General features: G+C 42.1%; 1 protein-coding gene across 1 annotated transcript; it reads right to left on the bottom strand.

Annotated features, from left to right (window-relative positions):
- Positions 1–10,997: 10,997 nt before the first annotated feature.
- Positions 10,998–12,443, bottom strand: LOC115980440. The gene is made up of 3 exons (XM_031102689.1): positions 12,032–12,443; positions 11,369–11,911; positions 10,998–11,296 (listed from the first exon to the last, which is right to left on the bottom strand). The coding sequence occupies exons 1-3, from the start codon at positions 12,441–12,443 to the stop codon at positions 10,998–11,000; spliced, it is 1,254 nt and encodes a 417-aa protein (XP_030958549.1).
- Positions 12,444–17,852: the final 5,409 nt, after the last annotated feature.

Raw genomic sequence — 17,852 nt, 5'->3', positions numbered from 1 at the left:
TTCAAACTTATGTGATGAATTTTGTAGAAATTGTGATTGATTATTATTTACATATCACCTCACATGTATCTCAAGCTATTTTTAGTTGCACACATTATACAAGTTATTCTTTGCTAAACTTAGTACATGAAATTGTGTGTGATCTTGTTGTGGCCATCCAAGATTAAAAGTTCCTTAATTTTGATGCAAAATATGTTTTAATGTTTGAGTTTTTGAGGACAAATTGATTGAAAATCTTGTTTTTTAGATGAGAGGTTTTAGTTTGAGAAAAACCAAGAAACCTATGAGAAGTTGAACATATTTGGGTCTGTCTGGGCTGAGAGAAATGTCATTTTAGATGAGTTAGATCCAGAGATTAGGAGGAACTTTGAGCGTAGGGGTTGGTTGCCTTTGTTGGATATTTCTCATCCTTCTCTGGCTGCCTTGATCAAAGAGTTCTATTCGAATCGCTCTGTCCACTCTGATGATTCCAACACTCACTATGTGTGAGTTGGATAAGGGGTGAAGAGTATACCATTACTCCTTCAGTAGTGGCCTCTGCTCTTGGGGTACCTTTGGTACGACAGCTAGTCTACCCTTATTTTGAGACCCCTCCTCTTGATGACATTATGTCATATCTCACCGATACTTCCATTTAGTGGGGTACTAATCCTCGTATTACCTCCCATGAGCTTACTGAGATCCATTATTTGTTTTTCTGGATTTCTTGTCATTCTATCTAACCCATCTCTCATTTGTACGCCATTCCTATTGAGAGATGTGCATTTTTGTATGTCCTTGTGACTGATGCTCCTATGAGTTATCCTACTCTTTTCATTCGTTCCTTGGTTGAGGTTCATAGGAGTAGCTCTACAACACATGGTCTTTTCTTCCCTATTTTTATACATAGGATTTTGTTACATCTAGGTTTAGATGATTTTCCTGCATCTGAGCCTGTACATATTATAGCTCCTATAGGTGCCACCTTCCTTAGGCAAAGAGCAGCTCAGATAAAAGCTAGCTCTAAACGCCCTCGTGTAAAGTCTTCCACAAGTGTTGCATCTCATCCTCCTTCTTCAGGTGACCCCACAATTGAGGAGTTTGTCGATCCCACTACCGCAATTGATCCTCCACCTTCTACTTCGGATGATTCCAACATTCGGAGTATATTGGATACTGTCATGACCATTCAGGCAGCACATGAATAGCTTTGGGTGCACAAAGCTTCAGGCATTGCATGCGGATTTGGCGAGTATTCGGCGGTCTTCTCCACCACCTCCTTTTGATGATGAGCATTGATTTTCCTTTGGCAATTCGTCACAAAAAGGGGGAGTACATATTGATGGAGATAGGGGTAGTTTTTGAGTTTTTAGAGCTTTGGAGCTTTAAATTGTATCTAGGTGCTTCATGTTGTATTTTTTTTTTTTGGCTTATGATGTATTTATCTTGATGTATTTATTTTTTATGGGATGTATATGTTAGGGGAAGACACTATGTTTTTATTTCTGTTATTGTTTCTTGTTTCACATGTGCTACATTGGCTATTGATTTATATTATGAAGTTATTCACGATATATGTCTTTTATTTTTCTGTTTTGTGAAATCAAGAATTTATTTTATTTTACTTGTATTTTCCACACATGCGTTTATGTGTTTGTTGAGTGTTTTAAGAATATACAGGTTTATTCAATCATGCTGTTGTCTACACTAGCAACTGATAGATAGTAGTTAGGTTGAATTGTTTTTTGGCATGATTGACGTTTAATGAGCTGTTTTGTAACTTTGAGCATTTTTGTTTTGGTATGTGTTTTGTTACGGATTGCCAAAGGGGGAGTTTGTTAGGTTCTAAGACTTTAGGATCTAAACGTATTAGAACTTCAATGTGTAATGTTGGCAAACCATGATCAAAACATTTAATCTAAATTTAGGTTGCTCAAAGTGTGGTTATGTGTAAAGTTGGAATCGAGTAATTGCAAGAAATTACTATTCAATTTCTGCAAAGCTCGATCGATTGAAAATTAGACTCGATCAATCGAAGCTCGTGCAGATTGTTTTTTCTGCAGAATTTCCAACTCAGCCCAAGCCTATATGACATGTAGGGTTTTATGTATTGCTTTAAGTATAAAAGGAAAAACCCTAGCCACGTTTTAGAGGTTGTTGATATGCTGTGTGTGTGAATCTCTTGTGAGATCTAGAGATGTTTACCTTCATACACACTTAGGGTTATCAAGATCAAGATTGATGTCAAGAACTTGGTGATCTCTTCGGTTGTTATTTCAAGAGCTTAAAGAAAATACAAGTGGGAGTACTTATGGTTGCTAGGAGTACTTATGGTTGCTGTGGATCAAGTGAGGTTTTATCATGCAAGAGTCGCCAAGCTTGCTTTGCCAAGAGAGAGTCATTGAACATAGCAAGATCTCGAAAGCCCATACCTCCAATAGCCTTCGATTTTGTCATTTCCTCCCATTTTACCCAATGGATTTTCCTTCGATCACCCCTTTGACCCCACCAAAACTTCTTGATTAGAGTCTCAATCTCATTGCATAAACCCAATGGCAATTTGAAACACCCCATAGTGTACGTAGGGATGGCTTGTATGATTGACTTTAGGAGCACTTCTCTTCCCGCTTGCGAAAGCAATTTAGCTTCCCACCCTTGAAGTTTTCGCCATACCTTCTCCTTTATGTAGTTAAAACTCTCTTTTTTACCTTTGCCAACTAAAGAGGGCAGCCCGAGGTATTTTTCATAGTGCAAGATTTCGGGGACTCCAATGGCTACCTTGATTCCATGCTTTTCCTCCTCCGGTACCGACTTGCTAAAGAACAAAGAGGTTTTACTTCTATTCATTTTTTGTCCCGAGGCTTCCTTATACTCCTTTAGTATATTCAAGACCTTTCCACACTCCTCCATTGTTGCCCTGCAAAAAATCAAACTATCATCTGCAAAGAGCAGATGTGTTAGTTTTGAACCCCTCCTGCAAAGGGAGTATCCATGGATATCACCATGTAATTCAGCCTTCTTAATTAAGCCATTCAAACCTTTCGTACAAAGAAGAAATAGGAAAGGAGAGAGTGGGTCTCCTTGCCTAATACCCCTTGTAGGAAAAATCATCCCACATGGATCACCATTAACCAAAACAGAATAGGAAACAGTTTTAACACAACCCATTACAAGATTTATCCACCTCTCCCTAAAACCCATCTTCCTCATTATCCCCTCCAAATAAGACCACTTCACCCGATCATACGCCTTACTCATATCCAATTTAAGTGCCAGATAACCATAATTACCTCCCCTAAAACTTTGTAAACTATGCAAGGTCTCAAAAGCCACCAAAATATTATCCGAAATTAATCTACCCTTTGTGAAGGCAGATTGGTGTTCGGTGATAATGGATGGAAGTATTTTTTTAAGGCGATTTGCAAGCACTTTGGAATAGATTTTATAAAGGACATTACAAAGGCTAATTGGACGAAATTGGTGAGGAAATTCAGGAGATTTTATTTTTGGAACTAGAGTAATGAAAGTATGATTTAGATTGGTTGGTATGGTACCTGAATTTAACCAAGACAAAATGGATGAGGTGACGTCCTGATTAACCGTGCTCCAAAAATGTTGGGAAGAATTAAGTAACTATTATTGAATTATTTGGACTAGTATGCAAAAAGGTTTTCTCTATATATGTAATGTAATAAAACAATAGTGTATGAGTTGAGGTAGATTATTACGAATAAGGTTTCTCTTCAAACTAATTTAAAGAGAAATCCCTCAAACTTCTCTTATATCTTTTTATTAGATGTAAATTTTCAAAATCTAATCGTTGGATTACAGTTTTTTGTGTTCTTAACACACATGTCTAATTTTATTCAAATTAGATGTTATTTACTATTCAATCAATAAATTTATTTTTTATACATAATTTTAAATCCAAAAAACTTGAAATTTAAACATTTGATTGATAACATAGTATTGATCTTTGATATTCTTGAAATTTTGCAAGCATAGAAAATATAATAAGAACATGCAATCTAACAGTTAGATTTTCAAAATTCACATCAAATATAAAGATATAGGAAGAGTTTGAAGTATTTCTCTCCAAACGAATTTGGAGAGAAATCTTGTCCGAGTATTACCTTCTGGGATGGTTCCAAATGCATGCCTAGATATAAGATCTTTCATTTCGTAAATATTCTCCAATTTCAATTCTCGAAGAGGGGTGAGAAACAGCATATTGATGACCCAAACGAGAGTTAATCCGAAACGAAAATATCCAGGTACTTGTCCGTAATTCTCCATGTCTCTTATTAGGATAAAATTTCCCTTGTTAATGTCTGCATATCAAAAGCAATAGAAATAATCAGACCAGAGAATTAAGTTTTAAACACTCCAGCGAAATAATACCCTTTAAAATAAATTGTATTCTTCATCTAAAAAATAAATTGTATCTAAAAAAATTAAACTTTAAATATTCCCTCTTCAGAGTTTCAAAGATGCCAAGGGAATAGATATTAGTCTTTTGGAATTTTGGATTCATTCTTGGCTAACACTGGCCCACGTTACGTTGGTCAGGCCTCCAAGCAAGGGCATACCTAATTAGGCATGCGTGAATAACGAGAGAATATCTCATGAGATATATCATATCACGTGGGACTCAAATGTGGTGTAAGAGAAGTGTAAGACCGTCTCATGAATAATTTTTAACTAATATTAGACAAAATTGTTTAGTTGGAGTAATGCTATAGATATAAAATTTTCATTATCTTTTTAAAAATTGTTGAAGTAATATAGAGAAATATGATTGGTGTTAATTAAAATGAGGCTAATTGCCTAATTGTAAGTATATTCACTCAACAAAAAATGAACTATATATAGATTTATGTGAAAGTGATCTTATAAAAATTTTCTAATAGTAATGTTATAAAAATGTTTTGGCCAAAACACACTCTAGGTTCCTAAAGTTCATTTGTTGAGCATTTTTATTCTTTGAAATTTTAAATGAGCACTATTACTCCTTAAAATGATATTGAAACGGAAAATATAATTCTCTCTTAATGAGGTTCACTCTCTTCTCTTTACATTTTCTTTCAATCAAATATCAGGAGAGCATTATATAGGTCCAGAGTCTTCAAACCAATGGTGGAGCCAAGGGCGGTAAGAGGGGCCAGTTGCCCCCAGCCCCGCCAAAAATACTACCCGTATATCCCCTTTTTAATAGTTAATTTTTTAATATATATTGTCTAGTTTTTGTTAATATAATTTTTTATATGTACTTCATTGAAAAACTAAAAATAAAATATTTCCTAATGATCAATATTTTTAAGTTAAGAAGTTTACACACTCATATAAAGAATAGAAAATAAAGAAAAAAAATGTTTCAATTAAGAGAAAAAAACGGTTACCTTTTGAAAGTAATGTTAGGAACACAATTTGTTAAAATGAAAAATTGCTGTTGAAACATCTGTAGGGACACGGTTTTAATTGACCCGATCCTTGTTGGTCAGGTCTTAGCCCAAAAGGTCCCACACAATGAATTTTTTGTAGAGTATGGGCTAAAGAACTTGGTTTCAGTTAGCTTAAACGGTTTGTTGCATGGGCTTAGGGGATACAGAAACAAGAACAAAAGAAGGTAGCAGTGAAGAGAGATCCTTCTCAAATGATCAGGTCTCAAACTTGATTAATGGGTGCAGATTCATGCAAATAAAATTTCTCTACAGTGTTCTCTCCTCTCTTTTTCTCCGTCTCTCCTCCTTCTCTTGGGGGACTTTTACATATTATATAGGCCCTCTCCTATCATCTGGGCTTTACACTTGTTGATCATCCAAACCCCCACTTGAGCACATGTCCCATCAGACACCCTTATCAATTCTTTGTGAGTTGCAGTGGCCAAGGTAGCACTGTTCAGGGGTCTTCTCTTCATTAATGCGGCCAGGAGAGTAGTTGTGATACATTTAATGTGGTGGTGGCAGCCTTTGTTGAGATATTTTGGGTCTCCTTTCTTTTTGCGTATTCGGGGAATGGACTACAGTGGTTGGGACGCACCTTCGATCTGGATTTTGCAGTGTCCGAGGAGGAATTCCTCCTCGGACATATTCTCTTTACCCCAGTGGGCCTAAATAAGGATTCTAGGCCACAATGTCTCCTCGGACGGACTGGTCCTTGGACGGGCCCAGGGCCCAGTCAACCTATTATTTTGGGTCGGCCCCCACAATAGCCCCTCAAAACTCCAGTTTTTGATCTCCTTCCGAGGAGAAAAGCGGGGTTTTGACATTTACAAAGGATGGAATTAATGAGATCTTGGTTTGCGCGTGCGGGCAGTTACTTTTAACGTGCTACAATTTACGAGGCACGGCCATTTACTCCAGGTAGCTTTATGTCCCCTTTATCCAACAGCGAGGCGTAGATCTGACGGCCATCATTTTTCCTTGAATTTTTGAGCGGGAGTGATTTTCTCTCTCCCTCTCGCTATATAAAGCACTAGAGAGGCTCATTTTTTCTTTTTTATCTGCATATCAGAAGTCCAGAGAACTCCAGAGAACTCCAGTGCTTAGAGATCTACGAACACTTCCGTTCTTCAGATTTCCATAATCGTTTCTGCGAAGCGTCCTTCCTAGAAGAGATTTTCAAGCATCTTACTGGTCGTTTGTGAAGATACTCGTAAATTCCGTTCGTTTTGTTGCTTCAAATTTCTCCTCGGATTTCACCTTTCTCCTCGGTTTTTATTTCCGCCCCTTCAATTCAACTTAGATGGGTAGATTCAAGGACCTAGTAGACACTCCGGCCGCCATGGAGGCCTTTAGGGCAAAATACCACATCCCGCAGGGGGTGGTTCTGCGGTACTGTCCCCCAGAAGAAGTATTGACAGATAGAGACGTGGGTGAAGTTGTCATTCCTATGATTGCCTTCATTGAAGGAGGAATGACACTCCCCATGCGTAGGATTACCTGGGACTACTTGTTCCACCATAGGTTGACACCGCATCAGTGCGCTCCGAACATGTTCAGGGTATTAGGCTGCATAGATGTCTTGAACGAGCGGATGAGTCTAGGCCTGACCTAGCATGATGTGGTTCACCTGTACGAGTGCCACTACGTCGAGAAGGGAGGGTATTACCTTAAATCTCGGTCCGAGGTGGTTAGGCTAATCTCCTGCCTCCCCATATCAAATAAAACTATGAAGGATGACTTCTTCATTGCCTCAGGAGAGTGGAGCGATGGTTTTCATTGTCCAACTCGGGCAGGAATTCCAGGTGCGACGCCTTTAGGGCCAATCCTTTAGGGAGGGGGTTTAGCTCTTCGGATTCACTCTCTTTTTTTCTTAAGAGTCATAAATTTTATAGTTTAACTCTAATCTCCTTCTCGGCTGTATTGCAGATAGAGCTTTGGTTGCTCCCAAGCTAAGCCACGTGAACGTTCAGGCCTTGAACTATCTTCTAAGGTCAGAAATCTACGTTACCGAGGACGGACAGCTACGCACGTGTCATTTGGTTTTGGGCTACCGACCACTAACTCGTTCCTTCCAAGCCATTGGCCACGCCATAAGAGCTGGTAGTCCGAGGTTGGCTAGGATTGACGTATCCAAGCCCAAGTTTTTGGCCCGACAATATCTCAAGCCAGTCGTGTTACCTGGTGTTCGGAATCTTCCACCAGCCGAGCAACTGCCTCCACCAGACAACTTTGACGTTGCTACACCAGTTGAAGGAGAGACCGAATCATCTCGTCTTTCTCTTGAGGAGGAGATAGATGAGTTCTATTTTGAAGAGGAGGTTCATAAAGCCCCTTTGATTGAGCTTTCAAACCCTGAAGGAGAGCAGGATCGAAACTCTGTGGTCGGCGCTCCGATTATTATAGCCTGCTCGGACGACTCTTCAGACGAGGAGGTAGACAATATGGCTAGCAAAGGAAAAACCTTACGAGAATTGATGTCCTCTCGAGGAAAAGGTCAATCTTCGAAGGTGCCTGCTCAGTCGCAGACCCAGGACCTTCCTCTAGTCGCTCCTCAGGTTCCTTCTTACCTCAGCCTCAAGGTTAACCCAGACCTAAAAAAAAAAAGGCCGGCTGAAATCCCTGAGGAAGGAGAGGTGGTGCCCTGCCAGGGCAAGCAGCAAAAAACCACCCGGGGGCAAAAGAATAAAAAGGCTTCCTCCGTAGAGAGCCGAGAGGAGAAGAACCAGGCTGAAATGCGTGTTCAACCATGCATTTGGAGCCCAAAGTTGGAGCTAGATGGGGTTGCTATCCCTTACACTGCATCGGTCTGAGAATACAACAGGGGCCGAGCAGGGTACATAACTGAGGTTTTGGAGCAGCCAGTACTCCTCCCTCGGGATATGGAGGCCTACAGGCAGTTCTCTCAGCCCGAGCTCTTTCTATCCCTTAAGAGGGACCTTGCAACGGTAAGTCACTCTTCTACCCTTTCATTAAATCATTAGACATTGTTGCATTCTAAGACAATTTTTGTTTTGTTGGCAGATCACTTAGCAGGTGTTTGTGGCTGAGGAGTTCTGTCGCAGCAACCGCAGCTTAGTTGAAACTGAGGCCCAATCTCGGACAGAGGTGGAGAAAACCGTGGGGTCCCTCAAGCAAGAGAACTTTGAACTTGCGGAGAAGTTCAAAGAGGTAAAGAAAAAGCACCGGAGTGCTGAGGCCGGCTTAAAGAACGCTGAAACCCAAGCGGAGGACCAGTGCCAACAATTGTACGTGACCGAGACCAGCCTGGCCACTAAAAAACAAACAGTGCTGGATCTCAAGGCCGCGCTACAAAAACCGAAGAGCAGGTCCGGCTAGCTAAAGAAGAGGTTCAGCTAGCTCGGGAAGCAGCCGAGGCTGAAAAGAAGGCCTCTTATTAGCTTGGAGCTGAGGAGACTGAAGCCAGGCTTTTTGAGGAGATTCCAGAGGTATGCAAGGATTATTGCAGCATCTCATGGGCTCATGCCCTTTATGCTGCAGGAATTCCTACAGACTCGGCGCTGAGGTTGCCCGGGAAGGTTTTCTTTCCGCCGGAGATCCGAAAGTATCCTAATGGCGATCCTGAAGCTTCTGAGCAGGCCATGGCTATTCCTGATGCCATCCCTCTGCTTGATAAAGCCAAGGATCCTGCCAAGGAGTCCATCTCCGAGGTTCCTCCTCCCCAGCTAGAGCAGAAAGAGAATCCTCTTGCTGAGGCTTAGATTTTAGGTTTTTAATTATTGTATTTTTTTTTTTTTTGAATGAGAGTTGTCTTATTTTTGTTCTTTTGTAAAGACCTCTCTTTGTATTGACCCCGGCTTATTAATATAAAATGTTCTTTTTTCCTTTCTCTTCTGATGTTTACTAATACTGTTCCTCTTGGAATCGCACGAGAGTTGTAAGTCATTAGTTTCCGTCTAAAACTTGTAAAGGTGCCTCAAGTTAATAATTTCCCCTAAGTCTGTGGTCCGAGGATCCATGCAGGACTTAGGTTCTGTTTAAAACTTGGATAGATGCCATAAGTTCTTAATTTCCCCTAAGTCTGTGGTCTGAGGAGTCATGCAGGATTTAGGTTCTGTTTAAAACTTGGATAGATGCCATAAATTACTAATTTCCCCTAAGTCTATGGTCCGAGAAACCATGCAGGACTTAGGTTCTGTTTAAAACTTGGATAGATGCCATAAGTTATTAATTTCCCCTAAGCTTGTGGTTCGAGGAGCCATGTAGGACTTAGGTTCTGTTTAAAACTTGGATAGATGCTATAAGTTATTAATTTTCCCTAAGCCTGTGGTTCAAGGAGCCATGCAGGACTTAGGTTCTGTTTAAAACTTGGATAGATACCATAAGTTCTTAATTTCCTCTAAGTCTGTGGTCCGAGGAGTCATGCAGGATTTAGGTTCTGTTTAAAACTTGGATAGATGCCATAAATTATTAATTTCCCCTAAGTCTGTGGTCCGAGAAGCCATGCAGGACTTAGGTTCTGTTTAAAACTTGGATAGATGCCATAAGTTATTAATTTCCCCTAGGCCTGTGGTCCGAGAAGCCATGCAGGACTTAGGTTCTGTTTAAAACTTGGATAGATGCCATAAGTTATTAATTTCCCCTAAGTCTGTGGTCCGAGGAGCCATGCAGGACTTAGGTTCTGTTTAAAACTTGGATAGATGCCATAAGTTATTAATTTCCCCTAAGTCTGTGATACGAGGAGTCATGCAGGACTTAGGTTCTCTTTAAAACTTGGATAGATGCCATAAGTTATTAATTTCCCCTAAACCTGTGGTCCGAGGAGCCATGCAGGACTTAGATTCTGTTTAAAACTTGGATAGATGCCATAAGTTATTAATTTCCCCTAAGTCTGTGGTCCGAAGAGCCATGCAGGACTTAGGTTCTGTTTAAAACTTGGATAGATGTCATAAGTTATTAATTTCCCCTAAGTCTGTGGTCCAAGGAGCCATGCAGGACTTGGGTTCTGTTTAAAACTTGGATAGATGCCATAAGTTATTAATTTCCCCTAAGTCTGTGGTCCGAGGAGCCATGCAGGACTTAGGTTCTGTTTAAAACTTGTATAGACGGAAATGGACTAATGCGATGATCATGGAACAAAACATAGGCTGAGTTGTTTTCATTAATAATAATATCTTCTTAGATTATTTACATTCCACGGGCGAGGTACAGTTTTTTCATCTAAGTCTTCTAGGTAATAGGCACCTATTCCAGCCACAGATGTGATGCGATACGGTCCCTCCCAGTTGGGTCCTAGCTTGCCTCAAGAAGGGTTCTTAGCGCTGCCGAGAATTTTCCTCATTACGAGGTCGCCTGGACTTAGAGGTCGCAGCTTTACATTAGCGTCATATCCCCGCTTTAGCTTCTGATGATAATAGGCCATATGGATCATTGCTTTTTCCCTTTTTTCCTCAGCTAAGTCTAGACTTCTCCCCAGTAACTCGTCATTGTTTTCTAGGGTAAAGGTGCTAGACCTCAATGTGGGGAAGCTGTTCTCGATTGGGAGCACAGCTTCGGCCCCATAAGTCATTGAAAAGGGAGTTTCGCCCGTTGACCGTCACGGCGTCGTTTGATAGGTCATAAAACATGCGGGAGCTCTTCCACCCATCTCCCCTTTGCATCATCCAATCTCTTTTTCAGACCGCTTATTATGACTTTGTTCACAGCCTCGGCTTGCCCATTTCCTTGGGGGTAGGCAGGAGTGGAATATCTGTTGGTGATGCTAAACTCGTTGCAGTATTTCCTGAAGTTCTTACTGTCAAATTGAAGACCGTTGTCAGAGATGAGGGTGTGAGGAGTTCCGAAGCACGTAATAATGTTTTTCCAAATGAATTTCTTGGCATCCATATCCTTGATGTTGGCCAAAGGTTCAGCCTCTACCCACTTGGTGAAATAGTCAGTGCCGACTATTATGTATCGCTTATTCCCTGCTGCTTTAGGGAAAGGACCGACAATATCAAGACCCCATTGAGCAAACGGCCAAGGGCTAGAGAGGGGGTTAAGGATTCCTCCAAGTTGGTGGATATTTGGGGCGAATCTCTGGCATTGATCACACTTCTTCGTATATTCTTGGGCATCTCTCTGCATATTCAGCCACCAGTATCCCTGGGTGAGTGCCCTGTGTGCCAGCGATCTTCCTCCTGTGTGACTCCCACAAATTCCCTCATGTAGCTCCTCAAGCAGGGACTCGGACCCCTCTGGGTGTATACACAATAGGTACGGCCCAGAATAGGAACGTCGGTATAGCTTGTGGTCTTCCGACAACCAAAATCGAGGAGCATTCCTTCGTATCTTCTCGGCTTCTAGTTTTCCCTCTGGTAGTGTATCGTCTTTGAGGAAGTTCATTATAGGATCCATCCAGCTGAGACTCTTTCTAACCTGATGGACCTGAGCTGGGTCTCTTCTAATTGAACTCGCTTGGACTAGATCCTCGACAAGGATTATTCGCAGCAGATCATGCGCCGAGGACGTGGCAAGAGTGGCCAGCGAATCTGCATGAGTGTTCCCACTTCTAGAAACGTGTGTCAGATTGAAGGATTCAAAACCCGACTGCAGGCGTTTGACTCGTCCGAGATACTCTTGCATTCTAGCATCTCTAGCTTCTAACTCACCCATCACTTGGCCAACGACCAATTTAGAGTCCAAGAACGCTTCCATTACCCTTCCGCCCAATTTTTGAACCATCGTCATCCCTTGAAGTAAGGCTTCGTACTCGGCCTCGTTGTTCATAGCCGAGAACGCGAGTCTCAGTGATTTCTCAATGGCAATACCTTCGGGCGATATTAAAACTAGCCCAATTCCAGATCCTCTTTGGTTGGCCGCGCCATCCACGTAGACCCTCCAACGCAAGGTCTTCCGTGCTAAGATTATGCCAACCGATTTTCCATCCATGTCTTTCTTCTTGGTTATTGTTTCTACAGAGGGTTCAGCGAATTCTGCGACTAAGTCCGCGAGGACTTGACCCTTAACAGAGGACCTAGGCATATATTTAATATCAAAGACTCCCAAAAGTGCACTCCACATGGCGATCCTTCCTGTGTAGTTGGCGCTTCGAATCACCACTCGAAGGGAAAGTTGGGTTAGAACGATGACCGTATATGCCTGAAAGTAATGAGGGAGCTTCTATGTGGCGTGCACTACCGCCAGAATTGCTTTCTCCAATGATAAGTATCGCACTTCGGCCTTATGTAATGATTTACTTACGTAGTACACTGGTCGTTGTACCCCATTGTCATCCCGTATCAGTACCAGGCTTACAGCACGAGGGGCTATGGCTATATATGCAAACAGTACCTCGTCTGCCTCAGGGCTAGACATGATGGGTGGTCGCAACAAGTATTCCTTAAGTTGCTGGAAGGCCCGGACACAATCCTCTGACCACTCAAACCCTTTCCACTTATTTATCAAGAGGTAGAAAGGTCGACATCGGTCTGCAGATCGTGATATGAACCGGTTTAATGTTGCGATCATGCCAGTGAGTTTCTGCACTTCTTTCGGATTCCAAGGAGCCTGTAGGCTATTAATCGCTTTGATTTGATCTAGGCTTACCTCTATCCCTCTGTGGGTTACCATATAGCCTAGGAATTTCCCAGACCCGACCCCGAATGAGCACTTGAAAGCAATGAGCCGCAACTTGTGCTCCCTTAAGATGCCAAAAATAATCTCTAGGTCTTTTACGTGCTCGGACACCATCTTGCTTTTTACCACCATATCATCTATGTAGACTTCAATAACTTTGCCTAGTTGCGGTTCAAACATTCTGGTCATCATCTTTTGGTACGTTGACCCTGCGTTCTTTAGTCCGAAAGGCATCACCTTATAGTGGTAGTTTCCAATGGGTGTCATGAACGCCGTTTTCTCCTGATCCTCTAATGCCAGAGGTATCTGATGATAGCCCTGGAAGGCATCCAAGAAGCTCATTCGAGGGTGGCCTACAGTCACATCTACCAGTCGGTCTATTCAAGGTAACGGGAACGGGTCTTTCGGGCATGCCTTGTTCAAGTCTGTGAAGTCTACGCAGACTCGCCACTTCCCCGTTTTCTTTCTTACCACCACCATATTTGCCAGCCATTCGGGGTAAAAGACCTCTTTAATAGCCCCTGCCTTTTTCAGTTTTGTCACTTCGTCTCTAACAACACTGGCATGTTCCTTTGAGGGACGTCGGGGTGGTTGCTTCTTTGGAATGGAAGATGGGTTAACATTCAAGTGGTGACAAATAAGGCTAAGGTCAACCCCCGAGGCGTCGTAAGCGTCCCATGCAAACACATCGACATTTCTTCTCAAAAATCCAACTAGTTCCTCTTTTTCTTGAGGAGGCAACTTGGAGCCGACCTGGAAAAATCTCTCCGAGTCATTGTCAACGATAAAATTTTCTAAACTTTCACACCTTATCTCCTTGGCTGGCTCATTGACTTGCCTTGCTGAGGTGGTTGGTTGCTATAAGTTCTCAGAGGCCGAGAACTCGGCATGGGACCGACGTGAGATGGCGGCCACCATACACTACCTGGCCATGGCCTGATCTCCACGAATCTCTTCTACTTGGCCTCTGGATGGGTATTTTACCTTTTGGTGAAGTGTGGAGGATACAGCTTCTAGGGCATGGATCCATGGCCTGGCTACTATCGCTGTGTAGGGCGAGTAGGCATCGACCACGATAAAGTTCACCTCCACCACCTTTGACCCAGTCTGTATAGGTAATCTGATCTGTCCTTTTGGCGTAATAGTCTTCCCTTCGAAGCTGATAAGGGGAGAGTCATAAGTCGTCAAATCCTCCGGTCTCAGGTTCAGCCCCTTGTATAGATCATGGTACATTACCTCTACTGCGCTACCCGGGTCTACCAGCACCTTTCTCACATCGAAGGATAGTTCTCCTCTTATCCTCGTCCGAGAATCCTAATATTAACGAGCTCCCCTTTTTAGACCTTTTAAATTCTCTTCCCCCGTCCTCGGCAGAGAGCCGAGCCACAGACAGCACCCTGGAAGGAAATGACCCGGTTCTTCCTGGAGTGGCGAGGATGACATGGATCGTTCCTGTGGGGGGTCTTAAGGATACATCTTTTCGAGGCTCTTGCATTGCCTGGCCTGGATGACCGCTCGAGGGGTGTAAAAGGTGACGTAACTTTCCTTCTCGGACCAACTGATCTAGGTGATTCCATAGATTCCTGCAATCCTCAGTGGTATGTCCATGGTCTTGATGATAGTGGCAATACAGGTTCTGGTTACGTTTTGAAGGGTCTTTAGCCATCTTTCTCGGCCATCTGAAGAAGGGTTTGTTCCTCACTTTCTCCAGCACTTGTTGTACTGGCTCTTTGAACACGGCATTCACCGTTTACTTTGTCCAACCTGTCTCAAAAAATCTCTCCTCGGCTGGTTATGGTTATATCGTTCCGACCTGAAATCATTCGCTTTGGGGGGAATGATCTTCTCCTTTCCCTTTCCTTGTAGCTGATCTTCTTCCACCCTTTTGTACTTGTCAATCCTATCCATCAACTGATGAACGTTGGCAACTGGTTTACCAGTGAGAGATTTCCTTAAGCCATGCTCGGTGGGGAAACCACTTTTGAATGTGCTGATAGCGACATCGTCATGGTTCTCATCCAACTCGTTATACATCTCTCAATATCTATCCGAATACGCCTTCAGGGTCTCTCCCTTGTGCATGGATAAGGACAACAACGAACTTAGGGGTCGAAGGACTCTGCTATTTGTAATAAAGCGAGAGCAGAAAGCCTAAGTAAGCTGCTTATATGAGCCTATGGAATTTGTCTTCAGGCTGTTGAACCATCTCATCGCCATTGGTCCCAAGTTGGATGGGAAGACTTTGCACATTAGGGCTTCATTTTGCGAGTAAATAGCCATTTTTTGGTTAAACTGACTCACGTGCTCCATCGGGTCTACTCGGCTGTTGTAAATGGCGAACGCTGGTTGATTAAAGCGTCGAGGCAACTTAGCCCCTTCAATTCTATACATGAAGGGTGATCTTGAAATCTGTTCTAGTGCCCTATTCATAGCATCGTTTTCTAAACCCTTGCTGGATGGGCTCTCATACTTTCGTACAGGGCGAGACTCCTTCTCGCAAGAAAAGGTTTCACTTGGGGGTGTTCTCGATCTCCGTCGATAACTCACACCCTCCTCGTTAGAGGGCGCATCTGAGCTGGAGGGAGATCACTTTCGCTGCGCACGTCGCAACTTCCTTTTCAGGTCATCTATCTCTCGCTGCATGGCTTGATGACTGTTTCGCCTTTGGGATACGTGACTACCTATCTGGGTATGACTTTGGCTCATCTGGGTAGTATGTATGCTTCCCTCACGATTCCTTCTGCTACCTGGGTTGGCAGGATTATTTTGCCGCTGGGACTCAATGGGTTCTGTCTGTTAAGGGTTAGCCTGGTGAGGATTCTCCTAGTGTGGACCTAGTTCTGCCATGCTCGACCGTTGTGCTTACTGATATTTTAGTTCTTCCCATAGACGGCGCCAATTGTAGGGACATGGTTTTAGTTGACCCAATCCTTATTGGTCAGGTCTTGGCTCAAAAGGTCCCACACAATGAATTTTTTGTAGAGTATGGGCTAAAGAACTTGGTTTCAGTTAGCTTAAATGGTTTGTTGCATGGGCTCAGGGGATACAGAAACAAGAACAAAAGAAGGTAGCAGTGAAGAGAGATCCTTCTCAAATGATCAGGTCTCAAACTTGATTAATGGGTACAGATTCATGCAAATAAAATTTCTCTACAGTGTTCTCTCCTCTCTTTTTCTCCGTCTCTCCTCCTTCTCTTGGGGGACTTTTACATATTATATAGGCCCTCTCCTATCATCTAGGCTTTACACTTGTTGATCATCCAAACCCCCACTTGAGCACATGTCCCATCAGACACCCTTATCAATTCTTTGTGAGTTGCAGTGGCCAAGGTAGCACTGTTCAGGGGTCTTCTCTTCATTAATGCGGCCAGGAGAGTAGTTGTGATACATTTAATGTGGTGGTGACAGCCTTTGCTGAGATATTTTGGGTCTTCTTCCTTTTTGCGTATTCGGGGAATGGACTACAGTGGCTGGGACGCACCTTCGATCTGGATTTTGCAGTGTCCGAGGAGGAATTCCTCCTCGGACATATTCTCTTTACCCCGGTGGGCCTAAATAAGGATTCTGGGCCATGATGTCTCCTCGGACAAACTGGTCCTCGAACGGGCCCAGGGCCCAGTCAACCTATTATTCTGAGCCGGTCCCCACAACATCTATCATTAGTCTTTAAAAGAAAATTGCTAATTTCTTTTTTCTTTTTTCTTTTTTGAGAAAGAAATTGCGAAAAAATTTAGTTTCATTATACTTATTATTTGCTAAGCCGCATTAATTAGATATAACCATGATATTGAATGCCTTGAAAAGACCACAACCTAAAAGAAAAGTGCAAAAATATTTGCCATAACTTGGATGTGTTCATAAACATGAGTGGTTGTTTATCATTTTTATATAAATTCACCGCTCTTTTTCAATCACCCATGTATCAGGTACAAACAAAATTGTGTCCAAATATTTCTAAAATATATAAAGAGCAGAATGAGCACTTACAAGTACTTGTGTGAATGATAATTGCATGCAAGACATTCATGCCGTGCCTTCCAGCATAGGAGCAGTCTGGAGAGGAACTTAGGATATAAGAAGCCATGTCGTAGCGTTGTTTATCCACAGCTAGGAAAAGTGCAGATTCCCCAGCCTTGTTTACATACATAGCCAGCTTTGGATCCTCCTTGATTAGCATTTTCACAATTTCAAACTTACCATATTGCACAGCAACGTGCAAGGCTGTATCCTTCCTCTGATTCACCATGCTCAGAAGCTGTCGACCACTTGTTTCAACATCCAGCTTTTTGGCATGGTCTATTAGGAGCTTTACCATTGAAGAAATTCCTACCTTCGCAGCAACATGTAGCGGAGTATTGTCTTTGGAGTTTGTTTTATAAACAAGGCTTGGACATAAATAAACTATCTTTTCCGCAAACTCAAATTTTTTGAATTGCAGAGCAACATGAAGAACAGTGTTCTTCTGGGTTGTCACTTTTAGAAAGGTACTACTAGGACCTGTCAAATTGTCAAAGAATTGTAAATGACCCTTTGAAGCAGCTTGAAACAATTCAGAATCCATTCTGTTTTCCCTTCCTTCTCCCATTGTCGAATATCAGTCACTCTGCCTAGTATTGTGAAGAAACCAAAAAAAATCAATTCTATTTTTTCTTTAAAAACAGAAAAACCTTATTTTCTTCAGGTTGTCTTGGTTATTGTGTTGAAAAAAGTGATACTTAAAAAATGAAAGATATCCTTTCACACATATTATATATATATATATATATATATATATGTGTGTGTGTGTGTATATATATTCACAATTGATATGAAGATGACTACATTTTAACACCAAAAAAAAAAAATTGGATGTAAA

Source organism: Quercus lobata, chromosome 3, assembly GCF_001633185.2.
Source record: "Quercus lobata isolate SW786 chromosome 3, ValleyOak3.0 Primary Assembly, whole genome shotgun sequence".
Taxonomy (NCBI): domain Eukaryota; kingdom Viridiplantae; phylum Streptophyta; class Magnoliopsida; order Fagales; family Fagaceae; genus Quercus; species Quercus lobata.
The sequence above is the reverse complement of the archived record's forward strand: the minus strand, read 5'-3'. Positions and strand labels throughout refer to the sequence as shown.

Excerpts from the sequence above, each read along its gene's own strand:
- LOC115980440 (XM_031102689.1), bottom strand. The coding sequence starts at position 12,443 with ATGTGGAGTGCACTTTTGGGAGTCTTTGATATTAAATATATGCCTAGG. Across the intron at positions 11,912-12,031 it reads GGTCGTTGGCCAAGTGATGG|ATTCGCTGGCCACTCTTGCC; the intron begins GTGAGTTAGAAG and ends ACACTCATGCAG. Across the intron at positions 11,297-11,368 it reads ATGGGGTCTTGATATTGTCG|AGGCTGAACCTTTGGCCAAC; the intron begins GTCCTTTCCCTA and ends CCAAGTGGGTAG.